This window comes from Lutra lutra, chromosome 5 (genome assembly GCF_902655055.1).
Source record: "Lutra lutra chromosome 5, mLutLut1.2, whole genome shotgun sequence".
NCBI lineage: Eukaryota > Metazoa > Chordata > Mammalia > Carnivora > Mustelidae > Lutra > Lutra lutra.
The window spans coordinates 92,980,957-93,004,728 of NC_062282.1; the positions used below are offsets into that span (position 1 = coordinate 92,980,957).

General features: G+C 37.9%; 1 protein-coding gene across 3 annotated transcripts in view; it reads left to right on the plus strand.

The window, feature by feature from the left end:
• The window catches only part of IPO11 (importin 11), a 214,877-nt gene extending 192,825 nt beyond the window's left edge, over positions 1 to 22,052 (plus strand). For 2 of the 3 annotated variants that reach the window (XM_047731303.1, XM_047731304.1), the window contains exon 30: positions 20,682 to 22,052. In XM_047731303.1, the coding sequence (XP_047587259.1) occupies positions 20,682 to 20,846 (165 nt within the window). In that variant the 3' untranslated portion in view covers positions 20,847 to 22,052. The remainder of the gene's footprint in view (positions 1 to 20,681) is intronic. The other variant, XR_007127672.1, reaches the window with a different exon arrangement.
• The last annotated feature ends 1,720 nt before the right edge of the window (positions 22,053 to 23,772 follow it).

Consider the following 23,772-nt stretch of genomic DNA (forward strand, 5'->3'; position numbering starts at 1 on the left):
TCCTGAGTTTCTGTTTTTAGTTGAGACTTCAGATTAATTGTTTGCTGACCTCAATATTGTTCTTGAGTTTTAGAAAGCAACCTCATTACTTCCTGAATTGAATTTATTTACCTGAATTGTTACTAAGAACCTTAATCAGGAAGAGTTAAGTAACTTTGCCACTGTTTATTTGGAAACTTTGGCACTGGGGTATTGACTCAGTGTTAAATAAAGTCTTCATCTTTATACATGAAGAATATGGCCTCATTTGGCAGAATGTATTTTCAGTAACAGGTAATATTCCAGTGAATATTTGATTGTTTGCTTTTCTTTCATTCTTCCTTTTTCCTTCTGCTTCTTTTATAAGGAGCCTAACTTTTGAGAGAGGTGAAATTAAGAAGACTTTTCAAAGAATTGTTCTTTGTAGCAAGTTCCTATTTTGAAGACTTTTTTAAATTATAAAAGTAACCTATATTCTTTTAAAACCCACAAAATCAATTACATGATAGGAAATACCCTTTCCCCAAGGTAGCCTTTAGTAACGTGATACTTCTTTCCAAAGATTTTATTTACATTAGGGGTGCCTGGGTGGCTCCGCGGGTTAAAGCCTCTGCCTTCAGCTCGGGTCACGATCCCAGGGTCCTGGGATCAAGCCCCACATGGGGCTCTGTGCTCAGCAGGGAGCCTGCTTCCTCCTCTCTCTCTGCCTGCCTCTCTGCCTACTTGTGTTCTCTGTCAAATAAATAAATAAAATCTTAAAAAAAAAGATTTTATTTAATTATATAAACATCGGTATGTAATTCACAGAAAACTATACATTTTATTTATGCTGTTTGATTACATTTAAATATAGTAGATACATGAGCAACTTGTATGTGCGTACATTTAGATTCGCATCATTTCGTTTAATAGCTGCATTTGATGACATTCCGTTGACTGGATCTGCTTCACATGCATATCTTAAGCAGCACTTTTTTTTTTTTTTTTAAGATTTTATTTATTTATTTGAGAGAGAGAGTGAGAAGAGAGCACAAGCAGAGGGAACAGGAGGAGGAGGCTCCTTGCTCATTCAGGGCTTGATCCCAGAACCCTGGGATCCAAAGACAGACACTTAACTGATTGAGGCGCCCAGGTGCCCCTTGAGCAGCCCTTTGCATAGTTCAGAAACAACTGGGGGTTCCTGAAACTTTCAAGACCATTATTATTGCATAACTGATATTATGAATCAGTAGTATGAATTATGACAGTATTTACTATACTAAGGTATTATTTTCTTTTCATTTTGTGGACATTTGCGCTGGTGGTGCAAAGACATTGTTGGATATACAAAGGCAGGTATAACTGTTGCCGCTTGGGCATCTGTAAAGGCAGTTAGACCTGCCTTTGTATATTGCTAGTGGTTGTCATATTTTTTTACTACCATATACTCAGCAGGCTTTTTTGTTTGTTTTTTAAAGCCAGTTTCATTTAAGAATGTCTTTGATGAAGTAGTACAAATTACCAGTTTTATTAAATGGCCACTCTGTGTCACAGTGTGGATATTTCTGTGACGGTGGTTGTCTCTTGTAATAGAGTCGGGAGCTGAATGGAAGAGTGGCTGACAGATAAGCATTCAGACAAGTATTTGACATACATTTTCTCAAAAGCAGGCCTCTCACTTTAAGAAAAACAGCTAACAATTTAAATCTGTGTGTCCACTGGTAGCATGTGAGTTATTCCATGCCCTGACGAGTATGATAATTAGAAAACAGTACCTTGTTGTTTAATGTACTTCTCTAATTATGAACGAGGCTGAGCATTTTCCAGATGTTTATAGTTCATTTATATTCCTTTGTTTGATGAATGACTTATTCTTACCCCTCTCCCTATTTTTCTATTAGAAATTTTATTTGGTTCTTTGCTTTTGCTTTAAAATAAGAGTTTTCTGGTACATTGTATTTTCCAACAATATCCATACACCTCCTGTTCCACATGCTGTTCTTACAATGTTACTTTGACACTCTTTTTCATTCAGAGGTTGGGACTGCATTTCCTTTTTTCGAAGTTGGTCAGTCTTAATGATGCTTTATGACTTCTGAGTCAAATCATAAGATGGAGCTTCCTCCATGTTCCCTAGGGATACTTGTTAAAGGAAACCAGTACCAAGTGTCCACAAGGAGAATGTAGGTCTTATTTTCCCCAACTGAGGTCCCAGACAACAGCTAGGCTTCACTGTAGACACATGAATGAGTGGAGTGACCCTGCAGACGATTCCTCAAGATGGCGGCACTCACCTTCAGCCTTCAAGTCTTCTCCGATGAAGCCCACAGATCATGGAGCAGAGACCATCCATCCATCCATACTCTACTCCACAGAATTCATTAATATTAAGAAACAGTTGTTATTTTATGCCACCTAGTTAGGAGTAGTTCATTAGGCATTAATCAAAAACCTGAACAAGCTTTTTACAGAAATGAGCCCTGAATTCCTCATCTGTGTTTCATTCAGGGTTTTTTTGAGTTTTTTTTTTTTTTTAATAATTTTGATTTTAGATTTTATTTATTTATTTGACAGATAGAGATCACAAGTAGGCAGAGAGGCAGGCAGAGAGAGAGAGAGGAGGAGGAAGCAGGCTTCCTGCTGAGCAGAGAGCCTGATGTGGGGCTCCATCCCAGGACCCTGGGATCATGACCTGAGCTGAGGGCAGAGGCTTTAACCCCCTGAGCCACCCAGGCGCCCCCAGTTTGTTTTTTGATTTTTGTTCTTTAAATCAGGAACAAAATTAAATTGATTAGCTTTTCATTATAAAGGAAAGTGCACATTTTGTGGAACTGTGGATCATGTCCCTGTGGGTAAATCATGGAGGGATTTTTATCAGATTTAGAGTGCCAGAGTTAGTCACAGAATGGTTTTTTCAGGGGTTCATTGATCAGAATTTCTAAACCATCAGAATTTGTTAGAAGACAGTCAGTGGTCTTGATTTTAACGCAAGTCCTTGTAGTCCCACTGGATCAGTTCCTCAGTTTTCTTGGAACACGTGATCTAAGTGAGCCGTGTTGAAAGAGTATGGGTTTAGATTACTTGTCTTGCGTATCATAGTTACGTTAGCTTTAAAAGTTTTCTGAGTCCTAGCACAGTCTCGCAAGTTGTGATCTTCATTTCACCGATACGCTCTTACAGCTATCAGGGGGTCTCCTCACCTGCACCCCCATTTCACCAGACTCCTTTTCCGAAAGATGAATTTTAGTTTCTGGAGCGTGATCAGTCCAGATCTGCAGTGTTTTTGGAGAGGTCTCTGTTATGTCAGGGAGTTTTTCGAGCTGGTGGTTTTCCTCTCTTTTGTCATCTGCAGTTTGCTTACTTTTGACTTTGTTTTCTCACTTTGGTTTCATCTGGCTCTATGGTGTGCACGGAATGGCTGCCCCGGGCTAAGGAACATAATTTCCCTTGTTTTTATAGGTCTATTTATTTCATTTAAACCTTTAATCCAGGGGCACCTGGGAGGCTCAGTGGGTTAAAGCCTCTGCCTTTGGCTCAGGTCATGATCCTGGGGTCCTGAGATTGATCCCCGCATCAGGCTTTCTGCTCAGCGGGGAGCCTGCTTCCCTCTCTCTCTCTGCCTGCCTCTCTACCTACTTGTGATCTCTATCTGATAAATAAATTTAAAAAACTTAAAAAAAAAATAAACCTTTAATCCAAGGGGAATTTTTTTTTCTGTAAGAGTGAAGTAGCGTGTTTGCTTTTTTAGATATAGCTAAAACTAATCAAAACCCTGTCTTTTTCTGTTGTTTGGAAATGCCACCTTTATCACGTTACCACACTGCCAGGTTTGCACAGATTTATTTCAGAACTCTACATTACAGTCCATTATGACCTGCAGATTTTGGTTACTGTAGCCTAACTGTATATTTTCATACTATTGATGTTTGTGAGATTATTTTACTTGCAAATTTGTCATTATATAATTTTTAAGATAAAATTCACACTGGCTAAAGGATTGAAAAGAATAAACACTAGCTAAAGAATTGTTTAAAAATCTCTGTTGAAAATGGAAGTAATGCTGGGGGCCTGGGTGGCTCAACTGGTTAAGCATCTGCCTTTGCTCAGGTTGTGATCCCAGGGTTCCAGGATTGAGCCCTTTGTCAGGCCCCGTGCTCAGCAGGGAGTCTGCTTGTCCCTCTCCCTCTGCCCTTCCCCTCTCTGCTTGTGTTGGCCCTCTCTCTTTCAAATAAATAAATAAAATTTTTAGAAGAAGAGAAAAGAAAAAATGGGAGTAATGCTAATTGGAAAACACCAAAAACAGTATTGTTTGAAAGTCAGAAGTGTAAAATTGTGGCTATTTTAATGGTAAGAATTGCAGCTTTGTTTTTCTATTAGGGTATTTTGTAGAACAATGTAATAATACTCGAGCTTGTTCTTTCAAATAATGCATTGAAAGTAATTGCTTTTTATGGTCTCAGCCTGTGATAATGACATTGCTTATATCAAAAGCTGAGGGTTACCATGATTCAATGTTGAAAGTAGAAAACACAAGAAAGAACATGGCCCTTTACATTAACTGAAAACCACCTTAAAGTAGTTTAATTCTTCTGTATAAAGTGATGTGTTAAAAAAAATTACTTCTGCTGAAAGGGGATTTATTGAACTAAGGCATTTACTTACTAAATGGTTTGGATGTCATTGTATCCTAGCCACTTTAATTCATTTTTATATGATCCCCCAAGCAAGGTGAAATGATCCATGACAGACTTCAATGGTGCTTTGCACAGTTTTATACTTCCCTTATATCTCATATGTCATAATGTATGTGAATATCATATTAATAAGTCATCTGATTTGGGAACCGTGCCATTGAAATAAAGCACTTTAAAATAAAACATATAAAAGGGGAAATGTTTTGTTATAGAAACTATCCAGGTGTTGTGACTTTGTTTCAACTTAAACCTGAATTAATTTCTTCCTCTCCACTTTTTTCTGAGCTGCAAAAAACTGCAATGAAGAAACTAATGAGTTTCTTTTCTTTTTTTTAAAAATTTTTTATTTATTTGACAGAGATCACAAGTAGGCAGAGAGGCAGGCAGAGGGGGTGGGGGAAGCAGGCTCCCTGCTGAGCAGAGAGCCTGATGCGGGGCTCCCCTGAGATCATGACCTGAGCCAAAGGCAGAGGCTTTAACCCACTGAGCCACCCAGGCTCCCCAGTGAGTTTCTTTCTTAACCCATTATAGTGAAAGTGACTTTATGTCCTTGTGTGAGAGTTAAGTGGAGTTATATTTACTTCTAATGCAAACAGTAGGTCCATGTTTAATAGGGGTTTTCATCTGACTGTTACTTTGTTCTTCTACCTCCCAGAGGACTTACAGTATTGTCTAAAGATATTTTTTTATTGTCACAAGGCTGAGAAGTACTATTGTAATTTAGTAGGTAGGAGCCAAGAATGTTGCTAAACATCCCACAGTACTCAGAATAAGAATAATTTACTTCATTTCAATGACTGTTGGGTAGTGGCAGGAGTATCGCTTCAGAAACATTTATTTAGGTGTCTACTGTGTGCCAAATTAACAGCCAGGTTGTATAGGGCCTGCTGTGCCATATGATAAATGTGCTAGGAAAAATAATCCCTTTCATCCCCCAGCAAAGTCTGTGTCCTAATCCCTGGATCCTCTGAATATGTTATGTCCCCTATGCATATGTTTTGTTACATTGCAAAGTAGAATTAAAGTGGCTCATCAGGTTATTGAGTATACGGGGGAGCTTATCTTGGTGAGCCAGATGTAATTGTGAGAGTGCTTAAAAGTAGTGGAAGAGAGTGGTGGAAGAGAGGGTCAAAATGATTCAGTGTCAGAAAGACTCAACATGCTGTCACTTTGAAGACATAGGAAGACAGCCTCTAGATGCTTTTGGAAAGGACAGAAAAATAGGTTCTCCCCTAGGGCCTTCAGAAAGGAAGGCAGCCCTGCTGACACACCTTGACTATAGTCCAGTGAGACTGTTCTGGATTCCTAATCTATAACATTGTAAAATAATAAATTTGTGTTAGTTGGGGCAGGTATAGAAAGCTAGAAATTCAGATTTTGTTTGGTAAGAATAGGGAGCCATCAGAAAGTTATCATCAAAGCAAAACCACTATGAGGTATCGCTCACACCTGTCAGAATGGCTAGATTGAAAAGATAAGAAATAAAAAGTGTTGGTGAGCATGTGTAGCAAAAGTAACCTTTATGCACTGTTGGTGGGAATGCAAATTGGTGTAATCACTGAAAAAACAGTATGGAAGTCCCTCAAAAAATTAAAACTAGAAAGACCGTATGACCCATTAGTTCCACTACTGGGTATTTACCCAAAGAAAATGAAAACATTAATTTTAATTCAGAAAGATATATGCACTCCTGTTTTTATGCTACTAACTGTAGCATTATTTACAAAAGAAAAGATACGGAAACAGCCCAAATGTCCAATAGATGAATGGATAAAGAAGATGTGGTGTATGTATATACAGTGGATTATTAACTCAGCTTTGGAAAAGAATGAAATCTTTGCATTTATAACAACATGGTCGGACCCAGAGGGTATAATGCTGGGTAAAGTAAGTCAGACTGAGAAAAACGAATACCATATGATTTTTCTCATCTGTGGAGTCTCAGAAACTAACAAATGATAACCAAAAGCAGAAACAGACCCATAAATACAGAGAACAAACTGACAGGGGGTTGGGCAAAATGGATGAAGGGGAGTGGGATATACAGGCTTTCAGGTGTGGATTGGAAGTCATGGGGGTGAAAGGCAAGCACAGGGAAAATATTCATTGGTACTGAATTAGTGCTGTATGGTGACAGACCACAGCTACCCTTGTGGTGAGGACAGCATAAGGCATAGACTTGTCCAGTCATTTGAAACCAGTGTAACATTATGTGTCCACTGACATACCCAGTGAAAGCATTGTCATCATAAGAGTGACTTGGTCAGGGGGCACCTGGATGGCTCAGTGGGGTTAAAGCCTCTGCCTTCAGTTCAGGTCATGATCCCAGGGTCCTGGGATGGAGCCCCACATTGGGCTCTCTGCTCAGCAGGGAGCCTGCTTCCTCCTCTCTCTGTGGCTGCCTCTGCCTACTTGTGATCTCTGTCAAATAAATAAATAAATAAATCTTTAAAAAAAAAAAAGTGACTTGGTCAGATTTGTGTTCTAGAAAAAATTGTTGTACAGCCACATTCTACCACAAATGTATTTATTCTAATGCTATGACTGCATAAATAACAGTGGATCATAAATCTTCAGATATCGTTTGAATATGAATTTTGTATAAATCCCAAATTCCAGAAATACTGTGTCCACATTTTCACAGTCACATCCACATTTCATGGGTTTGAAGACTTTGTTTACCAATAACTGTTAACTGTTCCTTATTTCAAACTGAAGTTACCCATGTAGATTACTGAATCACAATTCCTTTGCATACTCAACATATAAATTAGATAAATATTCTTTTTTTTTTTTTTTTTTTTTTTTTTTTTAAGAAAATGGCCATTTGGGCCACCTGGGTGGCTCAGTGGTTAAGCCTCTGCCTTCAGCTCAGGTCGTGATCTCAGGGTCCTGGGATCAAGTCCCACATCGGGCTCTCTGCTCTTCGGGGAGCCTGCTTCCTCCTCTCTCTCGCTCTCTCTGCTTGCCTCTCTGCCCACTTGTGGTCTCTCTCTGTCAAATAAATAAAATCTTTAAAAAAAAAAAAAGAAAATGGCCATTTTATAATGTGACTCATTTCTGTACTATAGGCTTTCTTCTTTGTTTCCTTGTACTTTTCTACAAACTTTAAAATTGTTAACCATGGAGCTTCTCCATTAGTCTTTACCTTTCATCATCCCTGAGAGGCTACCACCTGTGGTATCCATGGCACTGAAACTCTTTTTTTCCTTCAGATTTTTATTTAAATTCTAGGTGGTTAACATATAGTGTAATACTAGTTTCAGGAGTAGAATTTAGTGACTCATGACTTATATATACCACCCAGTGCTCCACAAGTGTCCTCCTTAATGCCCATCCCCCATCTAGCCCATTCACTACCCACCTCCCCTCCAGCAACCTTCAGTTTGTTTCCTAGAGTTCAGCATCTCTTATGGTTTGCCTGCCTCTCAGCTTTCATCTTACTTTATTTTTCCTTCCCTTCCCCTATGTTCACCTGTTTTCTTTCTTAAATTCTACATATGAGCAAAATCATATGGTATTTATCTTTCCCTGACTGACTTATTTCACTTAGCATAATACATTCTAGCTCCATCCTTGTTGCAAATGGCAAGATTTCCTTCTTTTTTGGTGGCTGAATAATATTCCTCTGTGTGTGTGTGTGTGTGTGTGTGTGTGTGTGTGTACACACACCACATTTTCTTTATCCATTCATCTGTTGATGGACATTTGGGCCCTTTTCATAATTTGTTTGTTGTTGATAATGCTGCTATAGACATCAGGGTACACATGCCCCTTTGAGTCACTATGTTTGCATCCCTTAGGTAAATACCTACTAGTGCAATTGCTGGGTTGTAGGATAATTTTATTTTTTACTTCTTGAGGAACCTCCATACTGTTTTCTAGAGGGGCTGTACCAGCTTGCATTCCCACCAACAGTGTAAGAGGGTTCCCTTTTTTCTGCATCCTCACCAACATCTTTTGTTTCCTATGTTGTTAATTTTAGCCATTCTGGCAGATGTGAGTAAAGTGGCATCTCATTGTGGTTTTGATTTGTATTTCCCTGATAATGAGTAATGCTGAGCATCTTTTCATGTTTCTGTTAGCCATCTGGATGTCTTCTTTGGAGAAGGGTCTATTGTCTTCTGCCCATTTCTTAACTGGATTATTTGGTTTTTGGGTGTTGAGTTTGATAAGTTCTTTATATATTCTGGATACTAGCCCTTTATCAGATGTCATTTGCACATATCTTCTCTCATTCTGCAGGTAACCTGTTAGTTTTGTTGATTGTTTCCTTAACTGTGTAGAATCTTTTTATCTTGATGAAGTCCCATAGTTTTTGTTTTTTAATTGAACAGCTATAGATGCATGTTATAATGGTTGGATTTTGTTTTGTTCTGAGAGGGAGCATGCATGGGAGCATGTAATGGGGGGTTGGGGTGCAGAGGGAAAGAGGGAGAGAGAATCCCAAGCAGGCTCCATACCCAGTTTGAGCCCTGATGCAGGACTGTATCTTATGACTCTGAGATCATGACCTGAACCAAAGTCAAGAGTCGGTCACTCAACTGACTGAGGCACCTAGGCACCCCTACACTACATAGTTTAAATCATGCATGAGGTCATGTCACGTATTCCAGCAAATTTAGGTTAAAGAGCCATAGAACAGTATTTCCCTTCCCAGAAATAGTGAGTTAATGCAGATCTTAAAATACCAGTTTCTTCAATGATTTTGCTGTATCAGCAGATGGTCACAATAAAAAGTTTTTGTTCCCCCATTCATTCCCATTATATTCTGTCATTTTTATAAGTTATTGAGGTTTATGCTTTGATGAAATGATAATCCCAGTTTTTATTACTGAATGTTCTTGCCTTTGTAAGTTTCCTTTTGGCATTTCCTATTTATAGCCCTTTTTAACCTTTCATCTGATAGCTTAAGCTTATAAAGCATTTTATCAAAAAACTTGAGATTCTCATAAGATGTACTCAGTGATCTCACTTCTTGGAACCATAGAGGCAGCTGGAGCAGTAAGGAGATGTAAGGGAGCAGGTGTTTCCTATAATAGGGTGGCTCACACTTGTGACGTTGATTTTTCAATCCCTTTCATAACAGTATTGGCAGAAATAAGTGATACTCAGAAAACTCAATCTAAAGATGACATTTAAATTGTAAATAGAAAACTCAGCAAATTTTTCTTGTTTCTCTTTATCCTCTTTTCTGTATCACCTGGAAACTAAATTTAACTGGATCGAGGCACACGTTTGGTTTTATAGTATATTCTGTCACAGAATGGACTAACATGAGTATTGATGGTATTTCTGGAAAGGAAGTAGGACACAGGCACTACTGAGAAGTAATACCTTTACATCTGTCTAATAAGTTTTTTGTTTCCTAATTTAGAAACAGTGATTGCATACCCCTGAATATTCAGTTACACTTGGTTATGCAGTCATTTTATTTTGATAACATGAATGGAAAAAGGATATTTTTCAATTATTTATTAGTTTAGTGATGCATTAGAATTGATTTCTTTTAAATATTAGAGATACTCCATAAAGATCATCCTTGATTTACTGCTGTAATTTATAGGATTCGAAAAATGCATCTATGGTCATAATATATTTTTTAAAGATTTTATTTATTTATTTGACAGAGAGAGAGAGGGAGAGAGAGAAACAGCACAAGGAGGGGGAGCAGCAAGGGGAGGGGGAGTAGCAGAGGGAGAGGGAGAAGCAGGTTACCTGATGATCAGGGAGCCCGACACAGAGCTGTTTTCTGAGCTAAAGGCAGACACTTAACCAACTGAGCCACCTGGGTGCCCCAGATCACAACATTTTTAATGGTGTAAAATTTGTCGTATTCTCCTTAAACATTACCATTTTGTGGTATCTCATCATTCCTATCCTCTTCTGAGTAAACTGATGCTAAGAATAGCCTGTGGTGGTCTTGGGATCTTACATGTTTAGTTGAATCCAGAACTGAACAATATAATCACAGGCACTAAACTTAATTTAGTGCCTATAAATAGAAATTCTTTTTTTTTTTAAAGTTTCTAAATTTTTTTATAAACATATAATGTATTATTAACCCCAGGGGTACAGGTCTGTGAATCGCCAGGTTTACACACTTCACAGCACTCAACATATCACATACCCTCCCCAATGTCCATAACCCCACCACCCTCTCCCTACCCACCTCCCCCCGGTCACCCTCAGTTTGTTTTAGGACAGTAAGAGTCTCTTATGGTTTGTCTCCCTCCTGATCCCATCTTGTTTCATTTATTCTTCTCCTACCCCCTAAGCCCCCCACATTGCATCTCCACTTCCTCATATCAGGGAGATCATATGATAGTTGTGTTTCTCTGATTGACTTATTTTGCTAAGCATAATACCCTCTAGTTCCATCCATGTAGTCACAAATGACAAGATTTCATTTCTTTTGATGGCTGCATAGTATTCCGTTGTATATATATACCTACCACATCTTCTTTATCCATTCATATGTTGATGGATATCTAGGTTCTTTCTGTAGTCTGGCTATTGTGGACATTGCCGCTATAAACATTCGGGTGCATGTGCCCCTTCAGATCACTACATTTGTATCTTTAGGGTAAATACCCAGTAGTGCAATTGCTGGGTCGAAGGTAGCTCTATTTTCAACTTTTTGAGGAACCTCCATGCTGTTTTCCAGAATGGCTGCACCAGCTTGCATTCCCACCAACAGTGTAGGAGGGTTCCCCTTTCTCCGCATCATCGCCAGCATCTGTCGTTTCCTGACTTGTTATGTAAATAAAAATTCTATACTATTGATAGAATAAACATTTTTCAAATGTTCATGAAATGTATGTAAAATTTTAGGCTTATAAAGGAGACCAAATTTCTCAGAGTAGAAATAGTACAGATCATATTTTTTTACCACAATGAAGTAAAACCAGAAATTAAACAAAGGTTGAGAAAAAATACCGATCACAAAGTTTTTTTAAACAGTATTTTAAAGAGGAAGCTTGCCAATTTGAGCAGGTGACCTACCACAGTGAGATTATTACACTTAAAATATGTGGATACAACTAAATTATTCATAGTCTTCTGTAATTTTATTATCAAAAAGAAACAATGAAAATAAACTAACTCAGAGCTCATTTTAGGGATGCCTGGTTGGCTCAGTCGGTTAAGCATCTGCCTTCAGCTCAGGTCATAATCCCAGGGTCCTGGGATCAAGCCCCAAGTTGAGTCGTGCTCCCTGTTCAGCAGGAAGTCTGCTTCTCCCTATCCCTCTGCCCCTCTCCCTGCTTTGTGCTCTCTTACTCTCTCTCAAATAAATAAAATCTTAAACAAAAAACAAAACAAAAAAAAACCCAGCTTATTTCAAGATGTGAGTAAAAGAAAGTCAGCTTTAAGGAAACCCAGAACTCAGTATGGGGATTCTGCTAGATGCTAAATGTGTTCAGTCCAATTATACATTCTGGAACTAGGAAGTTACCAGAGGATGGGCAACCCAGAGGGCCTGCTGAAAAACAGACCTGAGCCAAAACTCCATGGCTCACCTGACCTCCCAAAGCCCTACTCTGGTGGGCCACATTCAAGGTGAGGTGTGGCAGGGGTGAACATAAATATAAAATGTTAGGTATAAGGACACATATAACTTCAGGAATTATGCATGCAAGTCCTGGCTAGTCAATGGAAAAATCTTGTCAGAATAGACAATTTTTTCATAAAATATAGTTTCCAAAATGTGAAAAATTAAAAACCAACTTAGGACCAGGTAGAGATAGACTTATAACCATGGAAGAAATGTTTTGGATTGTCTCTCCATTTTTCTAAAAAGCAAATTTTAAAAAACCTCCCTTAGTGATGTTTCTTATTTGTTCATTTCATAAGGTTTTATTGAAATGTATTATTAATTTAAAAAGAAATGTAGTTTAATGCATTTAATTTTACTAGTGATACCTTTTAGCAGCAGCTTGTCTTCCCTCTCTCCTCTCCCTTTTTTTCTTTTTCTTTCTCCCTATTTTTCCTGCATTCCTTTTTTCTTTCTTTTTGTACTATCAAATTTTAAGGAAAAGATTAAACCTAGAAAACTATGGCAACTGTCAGGAAAAGAATAAAACAGAAAAAAAGACAATAGTAATTTTTTTATTTATAAAAATAGATGCAAAACAGGAAGTGACCATTAGCAAATTTAATCCAACATTAAATTTGGCATTTATTCCTGGTAAAATTTGTTAGTGAAATAGAAATAGAAGAATATGACTTCAATATGATTTTTGAAATAGCTATTTGAATCTACCACTATTGAGAATGATCTAAATGCTGGAGAATGTCATCTTCTAAAACAGGCCCCTGGAATATCAATATATATTTTTTTCACTCAGGAAAAACACAAAAAAGAGAGGATTGTGAGTAGGTATGTAATTCTTGGAGTCATTCAGGAATGATCTAGATGTGCTGAGGGTGCTGCCACTTTGGCTTCTGTCTTGTTGGGAGACAGGGAGAAAAAGAATGAGTAGGAGTGGTTTAAGAGTAGGGTGTGTTATGACACATCTTTTTTGCTCACATCCTATTGACTGGGAGATGTGGTCTATCTGTGTACCTAGGAGGAAGAGGAAAAAATTTTAGTGATAGTCTGTCAGGTAGAATTTCTAGCCAATGTGATGAGAAGAAAGAGAGCAAGAGGGCGTTTGAGTTAGTGTGGGTATAAGTAATCTAAAAACAGAGATAAGTCATTTGTCATTTAAATGGATTGTTAAGTCAGAAAAGTCCAGGAAAATCAACGAATCAAATGGGGAGAGTAGATAACCAATTAAGTGAAAAATATGTCAGTGTGTATTGCTGATACTAACTAGCAATAACCAGTTAGGAAAAGCAGGCAAAATAAAGGTCCCTTACAGATTTGTATTTTACTTACCTTGTGATGTGGGGAATCCTTTGGAATTCTAGAGTCAAAAACTACAATAAAAAAAGGCATCAAACTTTTGGTTGGTGAGTAAAAAAAAAAAAAAAAAAAAAGGTTGGGGGGGACATTGCCACTCCCTAATTTGCCTACAGTAAAGCAAAAGGACCTCATAAATGTCTCATTGAAACCAAAAGAGAAAAGGAGAAAGGAAAAAGGAATCCCTGAAGAGTTTATAGAATATGGGGTTGTATATGGGAATTATGTTTATAGGGCTTAGAATTACTAATTTAAGAGTTGTTTTTTTTTTTTAAAGATTTTATTTATTTATTTGACAGAGAGAAATCACAAGTAGGCAGAGAGGCAGGCAGAGAGAGAGGAGGAAGCAGGCTCCCCGCTGAGCAGAAAGCCTGATGTGGGGCTCGACCCCAGGACCTGGGATCATGACCTGAGCCGAAGGCAGCGGCTTAACCCACTGAGCCACCCAGGCGCCCCATAATTTAAGAGTTTTTATTTTGAAATGTTGTATGTTTTATTTAGTCTATTACCATACTTATTTTAATGAATATGAAGATATCTGTAAAGATTTTCTTGGGCTTACTTGAAGTTTTAGTCCTCAAAACTGTTCTTTTCAGAATTTTCTATAGCACTCTTTCTCTTAAATATACATCAGATTATTGTGAACTTTTAAAAATTCTAGTGCCTGAAACCAGTTACACCAAAATCTCTAGAAGTGGGACTTAGCCATCAGCAATTCTCAGTGTTCCTCACATGATACCCAGTGTGCTGCTATCAGTGAAATCCACTCTGCGGAAATGTTTAGTTATATGCTGTGGGTTTCCTTTCCTCAGGATTCCTTATTGTGAGTTTTAAACGAAATAAAATGTGTAAAAGACCTAGCGTGTGCTGAGCACACGCCTTGCTCGTGATTAAAATTTAGTAAATGCAGATAAAATATTGTGATTGCTATTTAATCACATACCATACTGAAACAAATGTGAAGACATAAACAGATCTTTTGTTGCTCAGATCTGGGCTTGAAATACTTACTTTGGCTCATTGATAATTGTGCATTTTTCTTAAGCTTGCTTTGTAAAGATTTGAAGCACCTAGAAAGATATAACCAGAATAAGACTGAAAGTAGAGTAAAAATAACCCAAGTAGTAATGGTCTGGGACTGATGGAGAGAAAAACAATTCTATCAGAAAACCTGGGTAACAGCTAATCGCTAAATTACAATTTACATTTTTGTATATATGCACTGTCCTTTTTATCTCATGAAGTCTGAGTCCCAGTCATTCTAGACCTAGCAGTGTAAAACAGCTCCTTTACTCACAAGTTCATCATATGGAAACCATGGTCTAAATTCCTCAGTGGACAGCTACAATAGGGATGATAAAAATCTTGCCGGCTACCTTGGAATTTGAGTTCCACACTGGGTTTAATTAGTAAATTTGCATTGCTGAGCGCTATTGATGAGATGGGTTCTGGTTGGCATCTAGAGGACTCAAACTCTTTGTTAAGTCACTAAGTTAGGAGAGTTTACATCCAACAGATTTTAGAAATTTAGATATAGCTATATTTCAGAAATTTACAGTTCCCTGTAGTGAAACAATGAGAGATCAAAAAGGGGAATTTTAAGGCAAAGATCAAACCAAGGAACTTTTGAAGACTACATGGTGAAATACATTGTTGTAGGCAAATTTTCCTTTAAGATTTTTGTTGCATAGCTAGTGTGGTTATACATATTCTGCCAGGTTTCATGGAAAGTATATCACTATTACAAAAATCTTTTGCATATTTAAAGGTAGGAAACTGGGACGCCTGGGTGGCTCAGTGGATTAAAGCCTCTGCCTTCGACTCAGGTCATGCATGATTCCAGAGTCCTGGGATCGAGCCCCGCATCGGGCTCTCTGCTCGGCAGGGAGCCTGCTTCCTCCTCTCTCTCTCTCTGCCTGCCTCTCTGCCTACTTGTGATCTCTATCTGTCAAATAAAATAAAATAAAATCTTAAAAAAAAATAAAATAAAGGTAGGAAACTTTTTCTCTCTAGCAAAATTCCAACAGAAATAACTTTACAGAAAATAATTTCTGAAAAATTACCGTGGGTATATGGAGGCTTATAAAATGAACAGTGATATGATATACCCCATAACCTAAGAAAAATAAAGGATTCAGCTATGTGAATTCCTGCTGGGTAAAAATGCTGATTTAATGCAGTGAAATATTTTTTAGTTTTAAGAACTCAAAATCTCAAAGAACAAGAAATGTTACATCCTGTAAGTGGCACCACAGGAGCTAAAAATCCTATACCAACTTGAAAACTAACCATCTTACGGATCGAGGCAAATGTCAGAAGGCTATAATTACCAACAGAGAAACCTGAGACAGTTCAACCAGAACCCTTCTGCCTTAAAGTAATAATTTCACTGTCAAGGAGTACCAAACGACTTGCTTATTAAAATCCAGTGTATGGACTTTTGAAGTGAGTTAGGCTATTAACACTTAATTTATTTGGCATTGCCCTAGAGTCAGGATTTCTGGGTAATTATCTTCTAATAACAGAAATCTATTATAAGGTTCTAATTTTATCTTAACCATTTTAATGGAAATATTTCTTAAATGATCATGTACTTTTCGTGGAGGATGAGAATGGGGGTTAGGCATATGGAAGTAGTAGAAAGAGAACAAAACCAGGAATTTGGAGGTGTGTATTCTGGTTCTTTTGATGTCATTAACTTGAGAAAAATCAACCTTGAATGTTACTCAAAGCCTAGAGACCTAATTTTTTTCTCATTTCAAAAATGAACATGCCAGCCTTGCTGCTTAGATGTTGTATAATTGAACATTTGTGAAGTTAATTGAGGTGTCTAGGCAGGCTTTACCCACACCAAATGACCACAGAAGGATGCACTTTTAAAATTTATTTAAATAACTTATAAAATTTGTTTATTATCATCTTTCTTGCCAGTTTTCCTTTTGTAGCCTGTGCTTCTGTTGACCTATCTGTGAAATCTTGGCCAAGGCGAATGGCATGAAGCTTTTTCCCCTAGGAGCCTTATGTTTAAGTTTTACTCATTTTGAGCTGGTTTTCTGTGTGGTGAAAGATAAGGATTTCATTCTTTTTCATTTGGATATCTGGTTTTCTAAACACCATTTGTTGAAGAGACTATCCTTTAGTCATTGTCTACTTTTGGTACCCTTGTTGAAGGTCATTTGGCTATATATGTGTGACATTATTTCTGGACTTATTTTTTGTTAACTGTTCTGTATATCCTACATAGTACCTGAAATCCTACTCAGAGCAATTAGGCAAGAAAAAGAAATGAAAGCATGCAAATTGCAAAAGTAGGAGAAAAATTGTCCCTTTTTGCAGATGAGATGATCTTGTACATAGAAAAAAACTAAAAATCTATTTTTAAAAATACCTGGAGATAATAAATAAATTCAATCAGTTGTATTTTATATACTAAACAATCTGAAAAGGAAATTAAGAAAACAAATCTCATGTATGGCAGCATCAAAGGAACAAAAGACTTAAGCATAAATTTAACTAAGGAAGTGAAAGACGTACACTGAAAACTACAAAACATTGATGAAAGGAATTAAGATGTAAGCAAATAGATACTTGTATTCATGGGTTGGAGGACTTTATATTAAGATGTCCATACTACCTAAGGCCATCTTCAGATTCAGTGCAATTCCTATTGAAATTCCAGTGACATTTCTTACAGAAATAGAAAACATAGTTCTAAAATTCATAGGAACCATGAAAGACATTGAGTAGCCAAAACAGTCTTAAAGAAGAACAGAGCTTGGGAAGCGTCACACTTTCTGCTTTCACAACTGATCACAAAGCCACAGTAATTAAAACAGTATGATACTGGCATAAAAGAGAGGTGCCTTTTTTATTTTGGAACAGTTTTAGGTTTCCGGGGAAGTAGCAGAGGTAGCTCTCCTCATGTGCTCCTCATCCAGTTTTCCCTCATGTCAGCATGTTACGTTACCAGGGCATGTTTGTCTAAGTTGAGAAACCGACGCTGGTATATTACTGTGTACTACCGCCCAGACTTTATTTAGGTACCACCCAGTTTCTCACTAATGCTGTTAGTTGCAGGATACGATCCAGAGTACCACAGGGCACACCTAGCCTGGGTCTGTTTTTGAAGAGTTTGCTGTCTCTTCTCATTATTCCCAGTGTTTCTGTGTTGTCAGCGGAGCCTCAATACTGTTTCCTTTGTTTTTTCTGTAGAAGGTTTTTATCTTTTCACATTTGTAGATCTGAGCAAACCTACACCAGATAATCACACTATTGGAAATGAGTGGAAAAGAAGAGTAAACAGTTTCTGATTTTGTAAGATTCCTCAGTGATTAACTTGTTTCAGTTTGGGCCTGTAGGTACCAAACTGTTTTGGTCATTTACCTTTAGGAAATTAATTGCATGGCTCCTAGTGTATTCTTGGTGTTTGAGGTTACCATATCACTGAGCTCTCTGGTTTGTGATGTGTTGCTGTCCATGTCCCCCACTCACAACATCTTGTGAAACTATAGCGTCACGATCAGAATATTAGCATGAATAAGAATCAAGGTTGAGACATTTCCATTGCTCCGAAGACCTCTGTGTTGCCCTTTTATAATAAAACCCTTTTCCCTCCTGCCCTTGACACCTCCTTTTGGTTATGAGTGATTTTTTTTTTTTTATTGAAACCTGGACATTTTTTGGTATTACTAGATTCTGAATCTTAATAAACCATCTGTTTTAGCTGCCTTCTTTTGACACTGCTTTGACAAAAGTGGCTGTTCCATTTGGTCACCGTCTGGAGGGTCCAGGAGTCTGGGTTCCTCACTAGGCTTCCACTCATAGATTTCTTCAAAAGAAAGTATTAGTAGCTGTGATGAATGAATTTCTACCACAAGCCAAAATAGACATTTATTTGCTAATGTGATCTTTTTAGCTAAGAAAAACTTGTTTTTTTTAAAAGATTTTTTAATATATGCATTTGGAGATTCTGTATTTTTTTTCTTCCTTCTTCCTTCCACAGCTTTCCTTCCATAGGAGACTAATGCTTTTAATCTTTGCATGACTGATGAATATACTTAAAAAAATTATACCGTTATAGTGGTATGCCATATCTGGTGGGTACTGATATTATGATAGTTTTCCTTTTTATTAATCTGTTGAAAATTAAAGGATGGAGATTTGGTAAGTTAACTGCTAGCAGTTTTTTATAGCCAAGTGAAAGCGTTTAAAGCACTCTCCCAAGCTCATTTCAGTAGTTGGAGTCACTTGTCTGAACATCAATTTCAAGCTCAGTTCTGTTTCTCTTATATTGTAGCAGATGGTTTGTTACAGATAATTCTTGATATTTCAACAAAGTACACATCCCCTTTAGCAAGAGATCTCTTGCACTTTAGTTAAAATAATACTGAACATTACTGCATTTTGCTTAAGAGCAAATATTTGTAAAAGTTCATTTTCAGTTTTTGTGCATTTTGTACAGTGATATCTTTAGTCTTATGAAGGCAGGGCTTTGTGTTTACAGTTCTTCTTAATGTTCTCTCTCCTGTCCACCTTCAGTGAGAACTGAACTCATCCTTGCCTTGGATTTATCATGTAAGTCTGGATTTGTCACCTAAGGCGTTTAATTTCAAATTCATGCCACCTTTGTCCCTGTCTCTCAGTTATATTTTCCACTTGTGGTAATTATTTTCAAATTTCTTTACATTGCCCAAACAACAGATGTGATCCAGCTACCTCATCTACCTAAAATAAAATTGAGAATTAGTAAGGAAAAGAAGAATTTCTGTGCAGCCATACTGGGTACACAAGCTCATGTTCTTTACGTAAGCCTTGCAGATATCCACCTTTATTGATGATGAGAGAAATGTACGGCTTGAAGTAGGGTGTGTTACTTTTCACTTCTTAAATGATAAAGAATTTAAATAGTAATACCAGTTTTACAAACAGTGTCACTATCTGAAAACTCTCATACCTTTTAAATTTGCACTCACCATAGGAAAAGCAACTTGATAATACGTATCAGGAATCATAAAATTGCCTGTGTCTTTTAGTAATCCTTTAAAAGTAGAGCTAGGTATAAGGAAATAATCTGAAACGTAGAGAACAGCACTTGTGATAGATTATTTGGCAGTATTAGAATTGTATTGATACCATGATTATTTCAACATGCCTTCAACAAAAAATTATGACATAAATAGATACAGAATTCTTTTTTTTTTTAAAGATTTTATTTATTTATTTGACAGACAGAGATCACAAGTAGGCAGAGAGGCAGGCAGAGAGAGAGAGAGGAGGAAGAAGGCTCCCTGCTGAGCAGAGAGCCCGACGTAGGGCTCAATCCCAGGACCCTGAGATCATGACCTGAGCCGAAGGCAGAGGCTTTAACCCACTGAGCCACCCAGGCGCCACGTAGAGACAGAATTCTTAAAACGTGTTGGAGTGGAGTCTTTGGGTGATAGTATAAATTTAAAGACTCACACACATGGTGTATCTGTATGTGTGCCGCACGCACAGAAAAGACAAAGGAGGCCACGGTGTTTTCTGTTGTGATTCTTGTCATTAGCAAGTGGAATGGTGGGTTACTTTTCATTCTGTTTCTTCTGATTTCCAGATATCCCAGAGGGAGAGGAGTACATGTTTGTGGTTTTTTTTTTTTTTTTTAATCTGTTTTTCTTTATTCTTTTTCTTTCTCTTTTTCTCTTAACCAGAAGCATATATATGAGTGTCAGTAGCACAGCAGTGCAGGAGAGGGCAGGGTTTCCTCCATCCATCCTGAGGGCCACCCCAAGCTACCCCAGGAGCACCTGGTCTGCCTGCGAGGAAGCCCGGACCGTTGTGTTTAAGTGCTCTGCGGCATGTTCTGTCTATCAGGTTTTGATTCTTTACATGGATGAACCCTGAGCTGTTGCAAAATTGGGCTCGTCAGATAACTTGGGCTCAGAGGCCCTAGGGAACTGAGGCTAGACGGACTGAATGAACTCTCTGGCAGACTTCTCTGCAGTGGGACTCTTTGAGACTCTCTTGTAAGCAGGGAGGCAGAAGCAGTTGTGTTGCTGCAGAGGTGATGACCAAGCCTTGCAGTTGCAGGGAGAAGGGACGTGTTCTGCCTCTCTAACGCGCTGTGGCTCCTCTCTGTCTTGCAGCTGGCCCTGAAGGACCCAGTCCACACAGTGTCGTTGCAGCAGTTTATCTACGAGAAGCTTAAGGCACAGCAAGAGCTCCTGGGAGAGCAAGGCTTCCAGTCCCTCATGGAGACGGTGGACACAGAGATCGTCACCCAGCTGCAGGAGTTTTTGCAGGGTTTCTGAGAGCACATAGCCCAGCCTGCTGTCTGTGTGTGAGAGCCTGCTGAGGCAATGACAAAATCCCTTGTATATTACAAAGAAGTGAAGACCATGCATTTTTACCACAAAATTGAATAAATGTAAATCCCGCACAACTAAAATCACAAACCTATTCCTCAAAAGAATTTAATTTTATATTTCAGAGGGGCCCTGTGTTTACTAGATATAGATTTGATGACACTAGCTGCTTAGTTTTCTGTTAAGAGAGGAAACTGTGTGCTGATCTTTTAATCATGTGCTCTTAACACTTGAGAAGATGAAGGTTAACGTCCGCAATGTCGTTCTGCAACCAGAATTAGTATTAATTTGGCTGCTTTATCCCTTTTTTAAGCTAATGAAACTGCAAGTTTGAAAGATGACAAAGCTGCTCAGATGATGCAATTAAAGAAATTTGTGCACCAGCCAAAAATATATAAATAGTGACAAATATATATTACTGAGATTATCTTGCAAGGGAATTGTTTTCCTCTGACATAGAAAATGTGTTTTATCAAATGCTTTTATTTTCATTTTACTAATTTGATACAAAAAATTAGTAAAGGGATTTTTTTTCTCATTTCATTTTCAGTAATTACATTTAGTCTTTAAATGCCTATTGTAAGGCCTGCTTCGGAAGGGAACCTGTGGTACTGTGGTGTTGGGTGGGAGACCTCTGGTTGTGATTTGGCTCTGGCTCCTTTATTACTCCTGAAGGTTAGGACCTCTGTGAGCCTCCAGAAGCCCCGGGCAGCCTGCAGACCTTCCTGTGCTGTGACGCAGCGGTGACTGGCCGCACTTACCGCTCCCAGGCTCCTCACCATGGGGGCACGTCGGGGCCGCAGGATTATGGGTGCACCTCGCAGGACCCAGCAGCAATTCCCAGAGTACCAACACTTCACGTGACACGTCTTCCTTCCTTATTCCTCCAACACGCAGTACCAAAAAAGGGGAAAAAAGAGAAAATAAAGCCTTACTTTGTTTTACTTGCCATTTATTGTAAGGAACCTTTAAAGGAAATACTCAAAAGCAAGGTTGGAAAATGTCTGATCTTTCTATAGAAAGTTCGGTACAGTATGTGACTGCAGGAAACCCACTGGCCCCTTTGTAAGCTGTGGAACCCAGAATGTAAGGAAATACTTGGTGTTTTCGGCAAGAGAGAAAATATGGTCCAAATTAAATTTTCCAAAGATACCTTTGATTTGTCTGATTATTTTTCCCCCTTCAGGAAAAACGAATTTGTAAAAATTGCCCCATGGACTTGAAAGGGATGTTTTCTTTCACACTGTGGGTGTTGGCTCTCCCCTGGTAGGTGATGGTGACGTATGTAGCAAACCGTAATTATTATTATTTTAGTTTCTCTTTTCATTTAAAGACTTAAAACTTCTTTAATATGATATTTCTTTATCATTTTTAAGACAGATCTAAAAAGAAGAATTTCTTTTTGTTGATGCGGTTATTTTCATTTAGGGCACTATTCCCAATGTTAACAGAAATTCCCAAATGTGCTCCAGTTTTTCAGTTACAGTAGAATAACTCATCTCTCCAGTTCCTGACAGATTTTGTTATATGTTATAGAAAATATTACTAAAATAGCTACGTTGCAGAAACAGTAAAAAACTTAGCTCAGGGAAAGAGTTTGGTTCATTTTTTTATACTGAAATGTTTAAAATAAGCTTTAAGTAGGAACATTCCATTACTTAAGTAAGGGACATTAAGTAGGAAATGTTTAACATAGCTTAGGGGAAAAAAATCATGTGTCTTGATATTTTAAGTGCATAATTAGGCATAAAATACGAGTATTGATTTATAGAATTCTGTTCATTTGTGCAGCCTTATAGCGAACACATTAAGTTTTGGACAAATGAGTTAACTCATCAGGCCTCTGGTTGAACTGTAGCTCTTGATACAAGGTAATAATCATTTCTATTCCATAAATATAGCTTCTTTTCTCTTTATCTTATGTTCCAGAGACTTCTTCATTCCTATAACGAAGGCCCATGTGGCCAACATTAACATTTCAAAGTTTTTATTATAAGTGGTTCCTTGTCCATCTGTCTCCTACCAGTCATTTTAGAGAAACCACATGTTAAATGTGGCATGTTAAACAGTCAAGTTTAGTATTCCCTTGAGAATCTTCACCTTAGATGTTTATTTTACCTATTTCTTTATTCAGCGCATAATTATTAAAGTTTCTGTTTTGTGCCATGGTGCTATGCTAAATTCTAGAGTTAGAACAGGGTACTTATACCTTCTGAAATTTTATAATTCAGTGGGAACACATACTTGCCAACATGTTAAAAAGTAGTGGTTCTAATGGAAACGTACATTCTGGAGCAACAGGAGTGCAGGGAAGAGAATGTATAATTTGATATGTATTTATTTATTTATTTATTTTTATTTTTATTTTTTTAAAGATTTTATTTATTTATTTGACAGAGAGATCACAAGCAGGCAGAGAGGCAGGCAGAGAGAGAGGAGGAAGCAGGCTCCCTGCTGAGCAGAGAGCCCGATGCGGGGCTCGATCCCAGGACTCTGAGATCATGACCCGAGCCGAAGGCAGCGGCTTAACCCACTGAGCCACCCAGGTGCCCCTTGATATGTATTTAAAAACTACCCTGAAACAGTGTAGTTTGGCGGAGTTATGTAGAAGTTAGTGGCATTATGCTGGAACTAGGATGCTCTGATTTCAGACTCAGACTCCTTGAAATTACTCTGACATGGGGTATCATCTGTGAGATCCTGGAAATGTTAAGTGCTCGACAGCCTCACAACTAATCCCTCGTTCCACGAATTAAAACATCAGTCTCACCCATTAAGGGTAGTGGTTTTCTGCCCTGCTTCTTCAAACCTTATAAATCCCACATGAATAGAAACTTAAAAGTTGTTGGAGAAGTGATAAAAGGAAGACAAG